At 33.4% G+C, this 18,754-nt stretch overlaps 2 protein-coding genes across 3 annotated transcripts; both read right to left on the reverse strand.

The window, feature by feature from the left end:
- Window positions 1–1,970: 1,970 nt before the first annotated feature.
- Window positions 1,971–8,504, reverse strand: LOC130644703 (BLOC-3 complex member HPS1-like). Its single transcript, XM_057450412.1, has 8 exons — window positions 7,954–8,504; window positions 6,357–7,088; window positions 5,847–6,167; window positions 4,948–5,112; window positions 4,550–4,671; window positions 3,866–4,117; window positions 2,822–3,112; window positions 1,971–2,563 (listed from the first exon to the last, which is right to left on the reverse strand). The coding sequence occupies exons 1-8, from the start codon at window positions 8,212–8,214 to the stop codon at window positions 2,386–2,388; spliced, it is 2,322 nt and encodes a 773-aa protein (XP_057306395.1). The 5' UTR covers window positions 8,215–8,504; the 3' UTR covers window positions 1,971–2,385.
- Window positions 8,505–8,575: 71 nt separating this feature from the next.
- On the reverse strand, window positions 8,576–18,710 carry LOC130644707 (zinc finger-containing ubiquitin peptidase 1-like). Of its 2 annotated transcripts, none has more exons than XM_057450420.1 (10): window positions 18,624–18,710; window positions 13,993–14,104; window positions 12,621–12,661; window positions 11,611–11,849; window positions 11,335–11,500; window positions 10,984–11,238; window positions 10,365–10,470; window positions 10,018–10,157; window positions 9,309–9,547; window positions 8,576–8,934 (listed from the first exon to the last, which is right to left on the reverse strand). In XM_057450420.1, exons 3-10 carry the CDS (start codon window positions 12,628–12,630, stop codon window positions 8,899–8,901), a joined length of 1,191 nt encoding a protein of 396 aa, XP_057306403.1. In that variant the 5' UTR covers window positions 12,631–12,661; window positions 13,993–14,104; window positions 18,624–18,710; the 3' UTR covers window positions 8,576–8,898. The 2 variants fall into 2 exon arrangements, with proteins under 2 accessions (XP_057306403.1, XP_057306402.1); XM_057450419.1 differs by having other exon boundaries at window positions 12,617–12,661.
- Between the last annotated feature and the right edge of the window lie 44 nt (window positions 18,711–18,754).

Here is an 18,754-nt window from a genome sequence, read left to right on the forward strand (position 1 = left end):
GAAGATTCGAATAAAATAAGTTGTTCTCAACAAGTTCAATGAACCAGGTAGACCATCACTCTATCAACTCCAACAACATATATCATCCTTGAAATGTTTCAGTATCCAGGAGTTTGAAACGACTATTTTGATCCAGATTTTTTGAGAATGTTCTGTATAAAAATTGACCTGAATCTAAAAGGATGTTAGAATTTCCGCGCCCGAAGGCGTAGGAAATTCTTTAAAACCGTCGTTTTTTTCTTTCGGAGCATTTTTTGAGAAAAAATCGACCATGGGATTTCACTTTGCTCAGTCACAGATGTAAACTTCGTACCCAAGCTCCTTAACTACTGGGAAGTCTCGTATTGACGTTTCAGGTCAAAACTGCTTTATTTTCGACAAAAATTGACACAGTTAATAAAAAAGTATGCTGAAAATGATGGTCAAATCAAAATTTTGATTTTTTGTCAACTAATGCCGTTTAAGACCATAAACGTTTCAATCGCAAGACTTTCAACCATGAATGATAGGCCGTATTTTTTGTTAGCAATTTCTTTTAAAATGTGAGTTTAATGACACGTTTCGATTTGTTTGCGTTTGTTGTAAGATATAATGTCAGTGGTGTGCTTTATCTTCAGAGGTTCATGCACCGAACCCCTTCGAATGTTTGGCACAATAACACAACGAATTAGCAGGTTTTCATCAAATATTTTGGTAGCGCGAGGAAATTCTTAGAGCCCCCAGGGCTTCTTGTTAAAAATTTGAAACGACAATTTTAGCAGAAACTGAATTACCTGGTGTTGCTATTCAATTATTGACTCAAATTTGATTTATACTTTGATTTTTATTTGACAAATCCGTAAACTTAACTTGCCCAACGCCTAAAATCTTGAATTCCATAAATAACGGATTCAACAAGTTGGATGTTGTATCTACCATCTTATCCAATTCACTTAATGGTGATTGCCCTTTCTCAGGCCCATTTCGTTAAAAATGGTTGAAACGATCAACTGTATTGAACACGGAGGGTAACTAGTGAATTATTGTTTTGAAAGTTTTGGTATTCTAAAATTAATTTCACAATTTTTTCATATTTTTAGCTAGTAAAAGAAGTGGGGTTAACAACAGACATAAATAATAGGGCAAAAATGTTTCACAGGTTATCTCTGAAACATTTTTATATTGTTTTACGGTGCTTTTTATATTTACAGGGTTCTTACGCTGTAAAATAAAGTATTTGAGGGTTTGCAATTTTTAAAATTCAACATCTTTTGTTTTGTAAGGATAGTTTGAACAAGTTCAAAGAATTTCTCAAAAAAAATTAAAAGATATATACATAAACCGAAGTAAATTTAAAAAGTAAAATTTCATACCACAGAGAAAAGTGCGTCTGGTTTGCCAGCAATAAACCAACTTTTCTCACTTTTTTCAATGATTCTTGCCTGATAAAATCATGAATTCACAAAAAATATCAAGTTCTGTATCTAGCTACACCTAGGGTCTACAATCTTGGCGAAACAAAACAGCTAATTTCGAATTTCGTCACCACAAGCAATTGCGTAGGCCCATTCTATATTAGATTCACAAATCTTGAACTTGTCTATGTTCAAAGTTAACTTGTTTAAGTCCAAATTCATAAAATCAGCTGATTGTTGCTGACTTTGAGACCCCCTCGACGTGAATTATTTCGGTACGCAGGCTTGCTAAAAAATGTGACTAGCAACTTTTCAACGCTATCTACTTTTTGTACCTGTATGTAAAAGTAGCGACTTTTACAGCCTGCTGGCCATATTTAGAAAATAAGGAAAAAACTGCCTCCATCTCAATATTTTTGTCCAAGATTGTACATCTATCTTTCTAGGTTACACCAACCAGCACAGTAAGAGTAATTATTTTTAACCACAAAACGTTATGTTCACACGAAGAATACTCTATTCTTAAGCAACTATTTGTGTTTAGATTGGTCAGGAGCATCCAGGGAGTTATGGAAATACCGAGAACGTTTTATTTTTTTATTTTGTAGCAAGTTTGTTGACAAGTGTAGACAAAAGAATCCTATATATTACAATTCATTGTTACATTATAAAATTTCTGAAAAAATAAATTGGTATAAAATTGAAGGTTTAACAAACCAAGCCAGTAAATATCCTCATATTCACATATTCAACGTTGAGGCTACAATGTATGGCATAAGCCAATGTGTTCAAAAAACGGGACTAAAAACAAATAAATAAAAAGGGTTGGGCATAAAACAACAGGAACCAACATGTTGTCCGTAGGAGAACTCAGGTTTGCCATATCATAAATAAAAGTTAGCAAGAAGCTAAAGATTAAATTGTAAAAAAAAAAAAATGATGAAAGGGTCAAGATCAAAAAAAGTTGGGCACGAGTTTGATTAGTACCAAACTACAACAAATTAATGGGAGAATTTGTTTCACCCGACGACTCCCATAAAACTTTGGTTAACTTTCTACAAGAGGTCGCGACAAAGTGATTGCTAACGGCGCCTATATGCATGCATAGAAGTTCGTAACATTGCACTGAAGAAGAGGATTCCGATGGAAATAAATAACGAATGATGTCTCTAAAGAATAATAACATTGTTCCAAATTACAGCTTGAAAGTAGCAAAAATACAATTTGAAAGTAGCAAAAACACGGTTTGGAAGTAGCTAAAATAAAGTTCCGAAGTAGCATTTTACTAATTGAAAATCTTAACAAGGAACTTTCTATAAAAAATTCAAGTTTAAACCAAATCTACAAAGTTATCGTAAATTCTGTATTTCCAAATATTCCGAACGATGAAATAATAACTCGAAGAATTCTTTAAAGTAGAAACTTACTTGTAAAAAGTGCCCGACATTATTCCACTCGGTTTATTTTCGTTCAAGTCTTTTAACGACTTTTTCGTGTACAACGGTTTACCCAACAAATCTTCGAACCATAAAAAATAAGAAAACATGAAATCGCCTTCTCTCACCATGATAGCAGTGTAACCATTGGTTAGCATGGTTTCAGAGTATTGCCACATGTCCCATATCCTCTGTTTGATGACGATGTATATGGGAAGTTTGTGTGGAGACTTTGAATCTGTATTCACATTAATTGTGGGCGCTATTAATTGATCAGTACTCCTGAAAACAAAAAAAGCTAAATAAAAATCGCCTAACAAAACTTCGACAGACAAGTCTATCAAGGGTTTCACCTTCAATTTATCTTGAATGAACATCTTCTGGGAGTTACACATATATTTTAGCACTTAAGAATTTTCATAGTTTTACCTTTTTTTTCTTTTTTTTTATTTGTTATTACGGCCTTTTATTAAACTGCTTCCGCGATTATCCAGATTATTATTATTCCGAATATTTATACAGGATATAACCACTTCAGTGTTGGAAACACTGTTATCAATGTGGGTCCAGTGTTCGGAATGTATACATTAAGTATAGACCGGCAGTACGTACCCAATTTCCTTCACATGACATGGGTTGACCCGTAGCTGTAGTAAAGGCACTTGCTAAACATGCCCGCGCTGAGGACCGAACCACGGACCTTGCGGTTACGAAGCGAACTCCTTAACCACAAGACCACGCGCCACAATAAGAATTTTCAGAATCTTTAGGTAATAAAGAAAAATAACATGTGTACAATTACAATAACCCATTTTGAGAAGAAAAGTTAAGAACTTCCCTAACGCAGCTATTGCTGAATCCTCCATTCAGACCTCAGAATGAAAATTAACCCACTTCAATTTATTAAATCCTCCCCAACAAACACCCTTCCCTCTTCATTGAACAATTGCTTATTAAGAGTATATCGTGCTTGCAAGTACGAGACTTCAAAGTAGTATTAAAATGAAAAACAACAAATACAACAACAAAACTCACCTGTTTACGTAAACAAAATGAATAAGACCAGGGAAATCATTATGATAAGCTGTCATGGTCACATTTCTCTGTCCTCTCACTTGCAAGTAAGAACTGAAATGACGCAGTCGGCGTGTGGCCATTTCCCGTATGTTTAAGATCACTTTTAACTGTTTCTCGTAGCGAGATAGACGTCTTTGTGTTTTACTGATAAATAAAGAAGTGAAGAGAGCTTTCGTACTTTTAATCAACTCGTTCAAAGAATTTTCCAACCTAAAAAATATGAAAGAAATTTTCACAAAGTGAATACGATGAAATTTGTTAAAATCGGACATCTGTTTAAGGCGGACACGTACTGTTCGAACGGAATGATTTACAGTCAAATTATATAGAAAAATCTGTAAAGCGGATATTATATAACATATTTTCTAAAATCATTTCATACATTTTTTTTACTTTCGTATTTACTACTTTTCCTAATGTCTTCCCCCGTAACGATGACTGTTGGTCAACACTTTTTATGTAAATGGACATAACTGTGATAAAACATTTTCAAATTGGCAGCAACAAATATAACCTTCCTAAAAAAACTTAAAAAATCCTCGAGGACAGAAAAAATGCGATGCGTATGTTAGTTTCTTCTGAAGGTCAAGCCTGAGCATTCAAGACTTATCAACTTGGTTGACATCTTATGTTCAAACTAACCTTTGTGGTATCTCTTCAGCCGTCTGTTCGCCATGTATAAAATCATCAATGCCACCGTCTTGAACAAGTTTCCAACACTTTTCAAACATCCTAACGCTCTGTAAAAGTCTTGTTGATTCCAACTAAAAGCGAAACATCACTACATCAATCTTTTAAGCACTAAGTACTGTACAAAACTGGTATGATACATGTAGCCATGTACTTCACGATTAATTCTCAGTGCGTTCTTTGCGTTGTTCTCTACAATATTGGCCTCTACCGTTACATGTTGCAACTGTAACAATAAGGTACTAAGACCAAAGGTAAAAACTCACATTTTAAAACCGACATCTCTCTGGTGATGGTTAGGCGGTCAGTACACTTTTAAAACAATATCTAACTGTATTTAAGGAACTTACATCGACTTGTTTGTATACAACACCAAGTATTTTATTGATGCATTTCTCACCATCATCCAACAGTCTGGCACGATATGACGGTAACTTGTGGATGTTCAACTTTAAGATGGATTTAAGACAACGAAGAAGATTTTGAATGTACGTAGCAAGGTTCGTGTGACGATTCTGAGGAAAAAAATACAAGACTTCCTAGTGGGCACTTCAACTTTAAAAGACGTTGCATGTGACGTTAAATAGACGTTGATTTCGCATTGAAAATGACAGATTTTTTGACGTCTTTTTCCGACGTCAATTTAACGTCAGACATTAACGTCTTTTTAACGTCTAGCAACGTCTCGCAACGTCTAATCAACGTCTCGCAACGTCTAATACGTTGTTCAGAAATTTTGCCGCAATTATTTACAGTTACAGCTGATTTATATTACATGTTTTTTTCGTGTGGCGATTCTGAGAAAAAAATATGTAGTAAATTTATCAGAACACGGAAATTCATTGGTTTTAATTGCTGAACCAAAGGACAAGGTGAATGTAATCTTTCCTGAAGCACTTAGAGTGCTTTGCGATTTTAACTGTTATAAATATTTCACACATTGCTATATAGCAATTTAGCTGCCATTTTAAACAAAATTCAAATATTACGTTACATTCTAGTAGTTTACGCTCATACTCTCCAATTTTTTATCATCCAAAATCTGGCACTTTTTGCCAAACCATTCTAATCTTAAATGGGAATACATGGAGTATTACAACAAACAGATTAGTTGCTTTTCGCATTCTGAAAGTAATTTCTTTCTCGTAGAGACAATCTTTTTGGGGTGTTTGAATTTTAATGCTTGATTTGTTTCGCAATTCAACCGCTTATCCACAAAGGACCTACCTCGACAAAAATATATATTTACCTGAGATATGATAATAAGTACCGTAGCTTTGTCGAGTAGCAAACAATGAGCAGTATGAGGAGCGTACCCACAATCCCCTGCACGCAGAAATATAGATTGCTGAAAATATTGCGAAGCTCTCTCCTCCTTTGTGTTTTTAGTCGACCCATCATCCTCTGCATCTTCATCATCTATAGGCTCAAAGTCAAGAGATGGTGTAGTTGTGGAGGAGGAATCAGAATGTCGAATCTCCTCCGTTTTGTTGCGATCGTCGTCAGTTTCGTCGCCGTCGTCGTCATCGGTAGAGTTCGAAACATATTCAAGATCTGCTTCGTTCATCTTCTATAAAAATAAAAACAACACTAAATTTATAGTATTTTTCTTAAACAAAAGCAAAATTATGGAATTGTTTAATTTTTCGTCCCTTTTGTGTGAACTTCAAGACCGATATCAAAAACAACATATTTTCTCTTTCAATTTAAAAAAAACAAAATAAAAATCGCAAACCACGAAAACAAAAAAAGGAATTACCAAATCAAAGTCGACTACGCCGTCAGCACTGGGATTGTCACCTGCAAATGCCAATGTCGTTACCTTGGGCGTATGGAAGCTATTACTCTGAGGTGTAGAACTGGCAGAATGAAAATCCTGTTTTGAAGACGAACTGGAATCTTCATCAATAATCACATCAACAGGTTTTGACGTTTGACTTTTAAAATGAAACAACCCTTCGTCGCTTGCAAGTTGCGTTGAGTGGCTGCTCAGCGGCGGCGGCGTGCGGTGACAACTATTCGGTACCGTATCATCACTGTATTTAAACTTATTTTTTACAATCACTATTAGCATTAAAATATCTGAAACTCGTAGCTCAGGCGAGTTCTCATTCGAGTATAAGCCTAACAATTTATTATTCACTAAAAGCAATGCATGGACAGTATGCCCGTCACGGTTCGTTTTTAACAGCACGTCACCTAATAAATTTAACGACACGTTATTCAACTGTGGATTTACATGCAGACGCTCCAGAGCTTCAGCTAAAAACATTTGCTCTTGTTCGCATAAAGTCTGCCATGTTTGTAGCAACTCTTCTAAGTCCTTCCACGTCTGTTTGCGTATCATTGGATACTGTGATTTCAAATGATCCGACGCACACGGTCCGTAATAAAGTCTCAACAAATAATAAAAGACGTTCAATTTACGCCGTAAAAAAAGTTCGGACTCTTCACCGTCTCCACATGCTGCGACGAAGTATAAATTAGATAGCTAAAAATAGAAATGAAAAAAAAAAATCAAATAAAACACGTGTAACGTGTTTTGTTTAAATACCGTACAAAAAATAAATTTAATAGCAAACCAATTCAGTAAAAAATTAGGAGGCCTTGGACGAGCAAACGAGTGTCATTTTGGAAAATTATGTTAATCAATTCACCTTTATAATATCTATGCATTGATAAAGTTTGTGTGCATATCCCTTAACAGGTCTAAAAGTACTGATGACAGAAAATGTCAAAATTTGCTATTACTTAATTGTGACATCATAATTTATGCAGCATAATTAAATCTGAAATTCTTTAAAATGTGAATATTTTGAGAACGAAAAGCGCTTTTTTAGAAATTTAAAAAGACTTAAGGTTTCCTTTAATGCTCTAATAAACACCTCTAAAATCTCAAAAATGTAATAAATGCCCGCGGATATTATAAACGTATTTACAGTAACTTTTTCTTTAGAGATAGAGAAGTTATTATCTGTAAGTTGCTCTTGTCGTCTTTGTGCTCCATGTATACCTCAATGAGGCTATATTTAAATTTTACAATTATTATTTATTTTAATATATACAATATTAAAGTCGATTTAAATTAGCCTTAATAGGCTATCATATATTTTATTTTATTTTTATTTATATCTAAGTTTTAAAATGTTGTACTATTGTACATTATCGACTATATATAAATTAATTGATTGATTGATTGAACTTATCTAGGGCCAACTATAATTTTTTTAATTGATACAATTAGCACTAAAATTACATTTAAAAGCCAAAACTGCGGGTAACTATTTTGAACAGACAAAATACAGGTATTAACGAGACATTAAAATATTCTAAAAATGGCGAAAGTGTCTCCTTACCTCACTCATAACAAATATAAATCCATTTTCACAAATCATTGATTTATACGAATTACCAAGTTCCTTCATGTATTTATTTGACGTCACGAGAGGGGAAAAGAAATGCCCTGCATAGCTGATCACAGCCTCTTCGTCATGGACTGTAGATTCGTCAACCAGTCCATTCTTGATGGCTGTTTCTATCAAATGAGTTTGGAACTGTCGATCTTTCCACAGGTACAAAAGGTCTGGCAATGTACTGAATACTGCTAGACATTTCATAGTGAGAAGCTTTTCATTGTTTAACTTTTCTTAATTTTTGTTTTTTTATATTCCTTTTAAAAAAAGTTTATCATAACGTTTTCCAAGCGCAACAATAACAACAATACACATAGTTAGATTTGAAATTAAGCAGTCACAAAGAAATATATCCAGTTTAGCCTTCTAGCCATATCAGAGAAACACTTTTTTGCACAAATATCATAGAATGCATTTACTTATTGGGACAATGTTTCAAAGCACATAAGTTTTTTAGACGATGAAAGATCTAAAGAAATATAAAAGAAATGATCCCATCAAAGCTACTTTCGAAGACAGTTGGTTTAGAAAAAAATAGTTTCAAAAGAATAAAGATAAATGCAAATCCTGTTGGGATATAGAAATTTCGTGTTGCATGCAGCAACAGACTCATCTATATTGTTCAATTTTTTTATATATATTTACATTAATTACAATAAAATATCTATCTATTTTTTTTCACATAAAGTTTGTAACGAGTTTCAAAAATTCAATTTTTTAATTTTGATAAAAAAATACCAAATCCACTGTAGATCGTATCTGTTCATAGCAACTTACTGTCATGATAAGTGTAGCTAAAAATATCTTTATCAACAATTCCAACCAAACACAACCAAAAAAATCGAACAAAACCACCAACTTCTTATTCAACATCAGCTCTGACGTCATTCATGGAATGCGGATAGAACGAATGACTTTACCTGCCTGAAGTAAAAATTTCAATATATGTGGAATGGCTTTTAAAATTCTCATTGGACGTTGAAAACGACAACTTCAGGAAATGGAGAGCATGCAAGAAAATGTCAGATTTTTAAGAAGTTTATTTATAATAGAAGAAATATTAGAAACTTGTCCCTTCACTACTCGCATTTTAAAACTGACAAACCAATTACGAAATGCGTCTTGATAAAATTTAAGAAGTGTCTAATATGCTCAGAATGAGTTTTAAAACTTAGAGGTTACACCTTTGACTTTGTGAATGCCATAATCTGCAGTATAAAACACCCTGATCACCTTGTCGTTGTCTCCTTCCTTTTTTAAAAATAAACAAACAAAAAATTGTAAAATGTATAACAAACCTCAACTTCCGCTTCTGTTTCATAAAATCCATCAATGAATATGATTTGAAACTGTTTAGATTTCATTTGTTTTAAAGTTTTACGCAACATTCTCAACTGTGGTATTTTACTATGATCATTCAGGTTTGCGAGCAACGCCCTCATAGCGTGATATTTATGTCCAGGATCAAAAAGTAGAAGTTGTGTTTTGAAGTCAGCTTTATCTACTTCCTCGCATCCAATACACAGACGACTATGTCCTGTTAATAAAAATGTCAACACACTACAAACATGGCATACTGACACGACTTGAAAAAGAAAAATTAATTCTTTATAGTTCCTTGACCTAATGTTTTTTTCGTGAAAATAAATGCTGCAGTGGTTCAGGTATAAAAGTCTTTTTGTTTTTGTTTTTATAAATCGGCTCCCTAGAATTATTTTTATTATTCGGTATACTTTTAGTCTTTAAATTATTTAAAGAATGCAGACCTCTGCCAAATTGCAAGTGAAGTTATGTATATAAAAAGACATTCTACAGCACATCAAGTCTCTAGGATGCATCTTTGGAGTGAGCAGATTTTTTTGTAACACTAGGAGTTATACAGAACTAAAAGTTGAAAACATTAGCATTGACGACATATTGTATTTCAAGGGTCTTAAAATGTAAGAAAATGCACAAAGTCCAAATTTGGAGAATTGGATCCTTGTAGTATCATATCAAAGACGAGACCTTGATGCTGCAAGTACAGTGGAAACGGTGGGAGAGTTGTTTCATTATTCCGTTGCTTGAAATAAGATTCCAACCATTCAAACAGCCTAACATGTGTATTTTCTAATGAAGTCGGTTTATGAAAATCAACAATTCTTGCGCTAGAAGTAAAAAATAAGGAGAAAATCACAGGCTGTAGAATGAATAGCTGTGGAGGTAATATTCAAATAACCATATTTTTTGATTTTAAATTTATAAGGTGTAATTGAAAGTAACAAAAAAAACTTGAAGGATTACAAGCGTGTGATTTAAGCAGTATCAGTGGTAAAATATATCGATAAAAGTAAAGGTTGGGAAAAATGTCTCACTTTATTTTTGCCCAACGAAGAAGAGCTACAACTTCAGTCGTCCCTATCCATTTTCTTGTACCTTGCAATTTTCCACCAAGCTGTTCACAACCGGCTTTGTCAAAGCCTAAAAATGATGACATCAATAGTTATGACAAGCAACAATATATATTATAACAACTTTAATGGGGATGCAAATATTGGGAGATTCAACCACATAGTTTATTTTTTCCAGCTGGGTTGTTTAATCAATAGCCATCTGTTTAGATATACTTTTCCTTCTGTATTTATTAAAAAACCTTAGATTCTGTATTATTTGTATCCAATATAATTAGTAATGTAGTAATTACCATTAAGATTTAAAATAAAATAAATAAATACGACTGGTTATAAATGGGATTAAATAAATTTAATTTGTATATTACTTCTACAAATAACGTAAGAGATTTTAAAATAACTTTAAAAATCTAATTGGCCAAGTCAAATACCTAGAAACCCATGGCCACTTCCTAGCTATTAAAATCTGTGTATATCTTAAGAATTATTTTAAAACACATTAAAATGAAAGAAATTTCCAACAATGTTCTATGACACTTTGGGGGAACAACTTTATGTATGCTAACACATAAAAAAGGAGTACCATCCTTCCAAGCCTCTTCAATTAGCGCTTGTAGTTTTGTTACTGATGGAATTTCATCATCCTTAAATTTCTCCTTCAATTTGTTACCATACAATTCATTCTTAGAAATTGCAGACAACAACATTTGTAGATTTCTGTAACCACAACCCCATCCAGAATCACCGACAGCAGCTGAGAAATGGTCTGTACTGTTACACAAACAACGCGATTTTATATTTCCACTAATGTTTTGGTGTTTTAATGCCTCGATTATTCCTAAAATAAACAAATGGTTAGTTTACAAAGCATACTATGCAAAACAAAGGTTACAAAATATCATGGTATGCACGTAGAATGTTTTAAAATATGAACCTTGTGTTCTTGTTTCATAGCTATCAACTCCAAGCATCATCTCACTGTGCATATTAGCTTTCCGAGTAAAATAATCAGTTACAGAAACATTTCTGCCAACTTGCCGATCCATTTTCTTCTCAAATTGTTTTGAATAACTTCCCTTATTATCCATGCCATACATTTCCTGAAAATTATTTACGTTTACATAAATTAGCTTGCCACTCCAGACATTCTTATCCATTCAATAAAGTTTTACAATTTTAAATTTAAAAATTACAAAGATAAAAAAAACACCTGCAACTTTTTGAATTCCTTTTCTTCTTTCTTCTTTCGCTCAACATATTGTAGTCTTTGAGCCAACAACCCATCACTCTCTAAGCTGTTTAAACCATTTCTTATGCTACCATCTTCTTCCTCTTGACTTACTTTAGCCAACAAACTGTCATTGAGATTATTAGAAGCGGTCGACGGTCCATCTTCAATATTTGACAATGTATGGGCCAAAAGATGATCATGGTATGCTTCAGTTGAAACTAAAAGTAAGCATGTGATAAAAAATTCTAAAAGAAAATATCTCATGCGAGTTACCGAATGCCAAATTTGTTTTCCACAATAGGCTATGCTACCAACAGTGTACTTTTGATGTTTGTTACACTTGGAATATAGAAAATAGGTCAAAAACTTGCTTTGCAATCTCAAGTGACTATGGCACAACTACGGCAGCTTTTTGTGATAGAGTAGGACACAAAAGATGCGATTTTATCACACTTCTCGTGGTCAGTTACTAGCGCCCATATAAAGAAAATGTGGTTTAGCAACTTCACAGTACTTGATACACGAAGCTGTGATGAAGATTCTTTTATTTTTAACACAAACTTCATGGAATTGCACCTGGATTCACTGGAGATGTCGCTATTCAGGCAGAGTATTTTTTAACATTTTTGTGATCTGTGAATTCCTTATTAGCTTGTGCATGATGCATAACAAAAAACACCTGTGATCCTTTTTAATTCACTCACAGGAATTTATGACGAAAGTAACTTAGTCTGTAAGGACAATGCGTACATAAAACATCTTTATGTAAATATAAAAAACTCTTATACAATGTCCTAAGTCTTGAGTATGACATGTTGAGGTAAATTTTGGTGGCACTGTTATATACAAATTTATGCATAGAAAACTATATTTTCCACATTCTTACAATTTACGTGTTTTGCATGCACCTATATTGCCATAACAAAACTTATTCAAGGATGGATAAGTTTTCAAGGTGTATCCTAAAGTCAAACAAAATACATACTAACAGCAGAACATCCAGCGTATTCGCAAGTTTTCTTTGATGGGCCTAAATGAACAATAAAAATTCATACAGTGTACACCAGTCAGGTTAGTGTATAAAAAATATAAGTGTATAAAGTGAAGTGTTTTTAAGCCTGCTATTAGCTCCAGAGAGTTCACATGAGTACATCAATTATAATCTTATGTGAAGTTCTAGGTAGAAAGGGTTAATTTACATTTTTTTTATCCTCAGGGCATATACACTGGTAGAAAACACACTGATAGAAAACACACTGGTAGAAAACACACTGGTAGAAAACACACTGGTAGAAAACACACTGGTAGAAAACACTCTGGTAGAAAACACACTGGTAGAAAACACACTGGTAGAAATCACTCTGGAACCACAAGGCTATTAAAACATATTTGTACACAAAAACAGTTATTTAAACTTCTGTCGTGATTTTTCATTGCAATATTTCACAAAACAGGGGGACTTGACCAATCTATTGTAATCCTGTATTAAGCCTGAGTCAATTTTATGTTGTTATATTGGAATGAGTTATGTGCAGCGAAGCAGAAAGACCTTTGCCATTTAGATATGAATGATATGTAAATGGTCAAGTAGATTTGTAACATCATTCTTAGATTGAAGGTGTTATCCAGATAAGAAGATTGAGTTTCTCTGTACAGTTGGTGGAATGGAGGAAGATAATTAAATAAGAAATGTGTAGAAACTTAATAGTAACTGGGCAAAGACTTGATGCAGAGGTAGGCCAGGAAGACTTGACAGGAGATAATAAGGACTGACTTGATGCAGAGGCAATTGAGTTTACAACTAACACAGTCTTGATCAGATTGAAAAAACGTTATTAATATACCCTATCCAGCCAATGCTAGCATGGAAAACAGATGTTAGGCTGAGGATAATGATGATGATAATAATTTCAGTGCATTGTCTATAATAATATTTATGGTTGGATTATAGTTTGTACTTCATCAAAATTACCACTGTACGGTGTAGGAGTACACATTTGTAATTAGAGCTAATTAATTTCTTAAACGTCATATATTTCGTTCTTTTGTAGCAAGGGGTGTGTTTCTATGAGTCATACATAACAAAAAACCCACAAAATTTGTAAAGAATTAGAATAATGTATGCCATACCAAACTGTTTATTAAAAAGTGTCATTCAATATTAAAATGCTGACTCAGATCAGGACGATCATGACACAATATTTCATTAAATTTTAAAAAGCACCCATTAGTTTCAGGAAGTATATAGAGTATTCTCTTTTAAAAAGACACCAGTAATAAAACAACATTAGTAATAAACAATGTTGTGCTGGGATTTATCAGAATCTTTTGGCTGTATAAAATTAAAAAACTCATGCATACCTGCCACGCCCTCCTCAAAATGTCCATTTACATGAGAAGATATTTTCTCAATTGGAAGGTTTATATTGCATACAGGACAGTTCATACAAGCTCTTTTTGACATTTTCATAGCCTAAAAATATAAAAAAAAATAAAAGTATGATCCATTCACAAACGCAAGTTGAAAACAGCATTGCAGAATGTTTTTGTATTGGTAAGAACTTTTGTATTGGTTAATACTTATATTGACTCTCTGAATTTGTCAGTTACACTGTGGCTATGTTTAGTGTGATGCTAATGAGGAAACACCAAATCATCCCTCTGATGAAGGTATAGCACCTAAAACTGTTAAAAATATAGTTTTTTGTTGATAGTTTGTAGAGGAGGTTTGACTAACAGTGTGGTAAAAGTTAATCGTTATTGCTCCCTAACTTAACAGGTGCAGGCATTTTGAAGAAGTTTTACATAAATTCTATATCTCTGGTCATTAGCAACAACGCAGGGCTATGCCGTGATATCCTGAAGCCTAGTATCTGTTTTACAACTATTCCACTACTACTAAAACTTGTGTAAATTACATAATTATCGGCTAAATAATGTTGGATGGTTTATCAATGAAAAAAAATTGGGTTCTATTGATATGGAAATTTAATCTATTGTTATCTTATTGTTATCCTACATTATTATACAACAAAACAGACCGAAGGATGTTGTAAAAAATAAAAATGATTGCTATGTGCTGTCCTCCTCATATCTTTTTCATTGATTCACTTCGTCGTGTTTTCCCAATGACCTGTCTGCTTTTCCAAACAATGAAAAAAGATATGTATGAAGCAGCCTTTGGCTACATCTAGGGGAAGTCAGTAAGTGTTACGACCACCACCTTACCGATAAAAAAGTTTTAATTGGCCGCAAGATTAATTAAAATAAACAAATCACATAGAATTTGCATGTAGGTTTGGGGCCACACATAAATCAATCTCAGAATAAAAACCATTATCGTGACATTTGGGGGGGGGGGGGGGGGGAATTCTCCGGAATCAGATACATAGCAAAAGGCAAAGTAATTTATTATAACACCAAACTTTAGATGCATTGTGTAAATGTATTGATAAGCTATTCCCTTAAATATTAGCGTGAAGTAATTAAATAATAAAAATCTTTCGCGAAGTTTTATAATACATTGCGAGAGAATGTATTGTTGATTTACTTAAAAAAATTCCAGCGCGTTTAATCTAAGAAACATACGAGAAGCATTGTTCACAACTATTAAAGGCCACTTTTCGTTTTTAAACTTTTAAAATGGGATTTATAAAACCCTTCTATCGCCTCTTTTCTATTTTAAACTTTTAAAATGCGATCTAAAACACATTTCTATCGCCGCTATTTGTTTTAAAACTTTTAAAATGCGATTTAAAAAATATTTCTATCGCCGCTTTTTGTTTTTAAACTTTTAAAATGCGATCTAAAAAAACATTTCTATTGCTGCTATTTGTTTTTAAACTTTTAAAAAGCGATCTAAAAAAAAGTTCTATCGCCGTTTTTCGTTTTTAAACTTTTAAAATGCAATTTAAAAAAACATTTCTATCACCGCTGTTCGATTTTAAACTTTTAAAATGCAATCTAAAAAACATCTCTATTGCCACTTTTCGTTTATAAACTTTTAAAATGCAATCTAAAAAACATCTCTATCGCCGCTTTTCATTTATAAACTTTTAAAATGCGATCTAAAAAAAACGCTTAATTACTGCAATTAAAATTTTCAAAAGAGTTCGCGCAAAATAAATTGCTAAAATTGATCTTGCAACCAATTGTGATTAAACAATTGATCGTGTGGGGTCATTGTTTATCAGCGAGGCAATTATTTTCTTAAAAAAACAAAAGCTATTGTTCTGTGTAACTATTCATGCTCGTTTCATGTCCGTGGTAGATTACATTCAGACTGTACTGTAATAGGCCTTGTGCGTTGTTTTTTTTAAAGAATTCATTTTTATAAAAAAAGGAAAAAGTATATCAGTAAGTTTGTAAAAGTTGGATATATGTATTTTTGTGCTGTTGTCAGACTCTGCCACAATGTCATTCACAACAACATTCGCTGAATGCCATCCTGGATTCAGAGGGCTGTGTACATCTTTTTTACAATTAAATAGGGCGCTCAAAAAAATTGCCAATAAGTGTATTATGCACCTTTAAGACAAAGACAGCGCCAATAAGTCGCATATAAAAGGACAAGTTAGGAGGGACACTTTTCATATTAAATTGCCGGTTGTCCTCCAAAACCGCCAACACTTTTCCGAACTCGCCTGGAACATCCTCGAAATGCAATTCCTTGTAACATACCATGCGGAAGACAATTAGGCGCTTTTTTCAGGCACTGTTCGGGTCTACGCAGGTTTTTTCAGGTGAATATTTGAATTTTTTTTCGCCTGCACTTTTTATGGCAAATGCAGCTTATTGGTACCTCGTTTAAGACAGTCAAAATCATATTGAGTAATTACTTAATATTGATAGTATAATGCAACTGGAGAGATTTATATTTGATATACCCTGTCAAGTGTTTCCAGGAAGGATCACAAAGGTGCTTACACAATGTTTTTAGGCTACCATTTGAGCTACAGAAATCTGTGCAAAATTTAGCAGTCTAATTTGGATAGCAAACATCTAATTAAGTTCCATAAAAATATAATCATTTAATAAACTATGATAGAGTCAAAAATGCGTGCTCTTAACGATTGCACAATGAGAAATAATTTATTTGAAAGTAACAAAATTCTGTCAAAGCTGATCAACAACCATTTCTTAAAGGGGCTACGGTACGGCTGTTGGTTTTCGACTGAATTGACTTACACGAAAGTCGAGCTGATGGCGGCGAAAAACAAAAATGTCTCTTTTTCTGGCATGTATGTAATTTACAGACTCGAACATATAGATACAGTAGACGTCTGTTAATTCGAATGCCGCCTAATTCGAACTTTCCGTTATTTCAAACAAATTGCCAAGTCCCTTGAGTTTGGTTTAATAAAGTCTTCATTCAAGTCAAACATTTCGCTAATTCGAACAGTTTTTTAGTCCCAAAAGGGCTGCATTATGCTTGTTAATTCGAAATTTTGTGTATCGATAAATAAAATCTTTTGGGGAAACAAAAAAATGTTTTCATTTTTATTGCATCAATGGTAGCAAAGTTTCTTTCAATTTATCAATTAAATTGGCATTTCCAATAAAATGAAGTTTACAAGAAATTTGGAGGGCTTGCCCATCACCAAGCAAACAACAGTAAAAGATTTTTATAAAAAGTTGTCGTAAAGTTGTAACAAAGTTATGTTAGCATAAAACCTTTAAACGTTTATTAAAATTCTTGTTTTTTCTGAACTTCTGATAATCCAAACATTCATTAATTCGAACAAATAATCTAGTCCAATAACCTTGCATGTTCGAATTAACGGACGTCTACTGTATATCTAGAATTTTTATCTTCTCCAGCCTTGGTCATGTTTTCATCTAGGATAAGTCTTGCTGAAATATTTCTTTGTAATATACTTTTCGAAACAAAATATTGAACTGGCTAGCAAAGTGCGCTGGTCTTTTCATTGCGCTAAATTTTTAAATTTTTAAAACGTGCACAGGAACGAGGGTGCCGATAAGCCGCATATGCTGTAAAAAGTGTGGGCGTTTTCGGGCAAGTTTGGCGTTTTAAAAAAAAATCAGGTATTTGCCCGAAAAAACCTGCATAGTTCCGAACAATGCCCGAAAAAAAAGATTCACCATAAATGACTTTCGAAGAATTATTTAAAAAAGTATAAAAATTAAAATGAACTAACTATATGGTAGCTAAGTTCTTAAAAGAACTGTTTTTTATGGTTTTTGATAAGATTTACTTGATAAATAACTTATATATAAACTTTATTACCTCCTTTCTCTTCAAGCGCGTTCTTTCAACTGTCGTCCGCCATGTTTATGTTACAAGGTGTTGCATTTCGGGAATGTTCCGGGCGAGTTCGGGCGTGTTCGGGAAAGTGCGGGTGATTTCGGCGGACAACCGTCAATTTAATTCGAAAAGTCACCCAAACTCACCCTTATATATGTGGGCGTTTGCGGTTTAACGGCACCCTCTTGCACTCAGGATATACGGAATGTGAGCATTTTAACCGGTTTGTAGCCCCTTTAATATATAATACATGACAAAATTTGGCAAAAGGAATCCTAATTTAGCCAATTATGTCTCTGATATCTTTAAAATGCGTATATCTAGCTACAAGGCTTGAAATGCTTAATTAGGTGAAGAATTGTTAAAATAGGCATTAAAAAAACTTGACTTGTGGACCACAAAGCAGCTAAAAGCTTCAGCACTTTTTTTCATCGCATAATTAACATTCTTTTTTTACAAAGGTAAAATCATTAATTTTTTGGCTTGAATTTGATCTAAAGGCTGAACTTGGCTTGGCTGAGTCATCCTAAATATAGTCTCTACAGCGTGTATAACCAGTCTACCATATCTTACTCTGAATTTGCAGAACTGCCTAAATGGGGAGGGCCCATTAGCAGTTTTCCTGACTAAACTAGCTAGCCATTAGCCTCCCCTTTTCATTGAAGAGTTCTTACTTAAGGTTTAGCTAGGTAGGGTATTTGTGTCACAGAAAAAATGTGCTATATACCTTTTCCAGTAAACTTTTTTGCGAGTCCAATCCAATGCAACAAGAGAATTCAAGGACTATTGATTTCGTGTTAACAAATCACGAAGTTTCCGCACTTTAACGTAGTGTATGTTTTTCGATTATCAAATAGA

This window comes from Hydractinia symbiolongicarpus, chromosome 5 (assembly GCF_029227915.1).
Source record: "Hydractinia symbiolongicarpus strain clone_291-10 chromosome 5, HSymV2.1, whole genome shotgun sequence".
In the NCBI taxonomy this organism is placed as follows: Eukaryota; Metazoa; Cnidaria; class Hydrozoa; order Anthoathecata; family Hydractiniidae; genus Hydractinia; species Hydractinia symbiolongicarpus.

Excerpts from the sequence above, each read along its gene's own strand:
- LOC130644703 (XM_057450412.1), bottom strand. The coding sequence starts at position 8,214 with ATGAAATGTCTAGCAGTATTCAGTACATTGCCAGACCTTTTGTACCTG. Across the intron at positions 7,089-7,953 it reads TTATATTTGTTATGAGTGAG|CTATCTAATTTATACTTCGT; the intron begins GTAAGGAGACAC and ends TTCTATTTTTAG. Across the intron at positions 5,113-5,846 it reads TACTTATTATCATATCTCAG|AATCGTCACACGAACCTTGC; the intron begins GTAAATATATAT and ends TTTTTTCCTCAG.
- LOC130644707 (XM_057450419.1), bottom strand. The coding sequence starts at position 14,101 with ATGAAAATGTCAAAAAGAGCTTGTATGAACTGTCCTGTATGCAATATA. Across the intron at positions 10,158-10,364 it reads CTTCGTTGGGCAAAAATAAA|CGCAAGAATTGTTGATTTTC; the intron begins GTGAGACATTTT and ends TTTTACTTCTAG. Across the intron at positions 9,548-10,017 it reads ACTGTACTTGCAGCATCAAG|GACATAGTCGTCTGTGTATT; the intron begins GTCTCGTCTTTG and ends TTTTATTAACAG.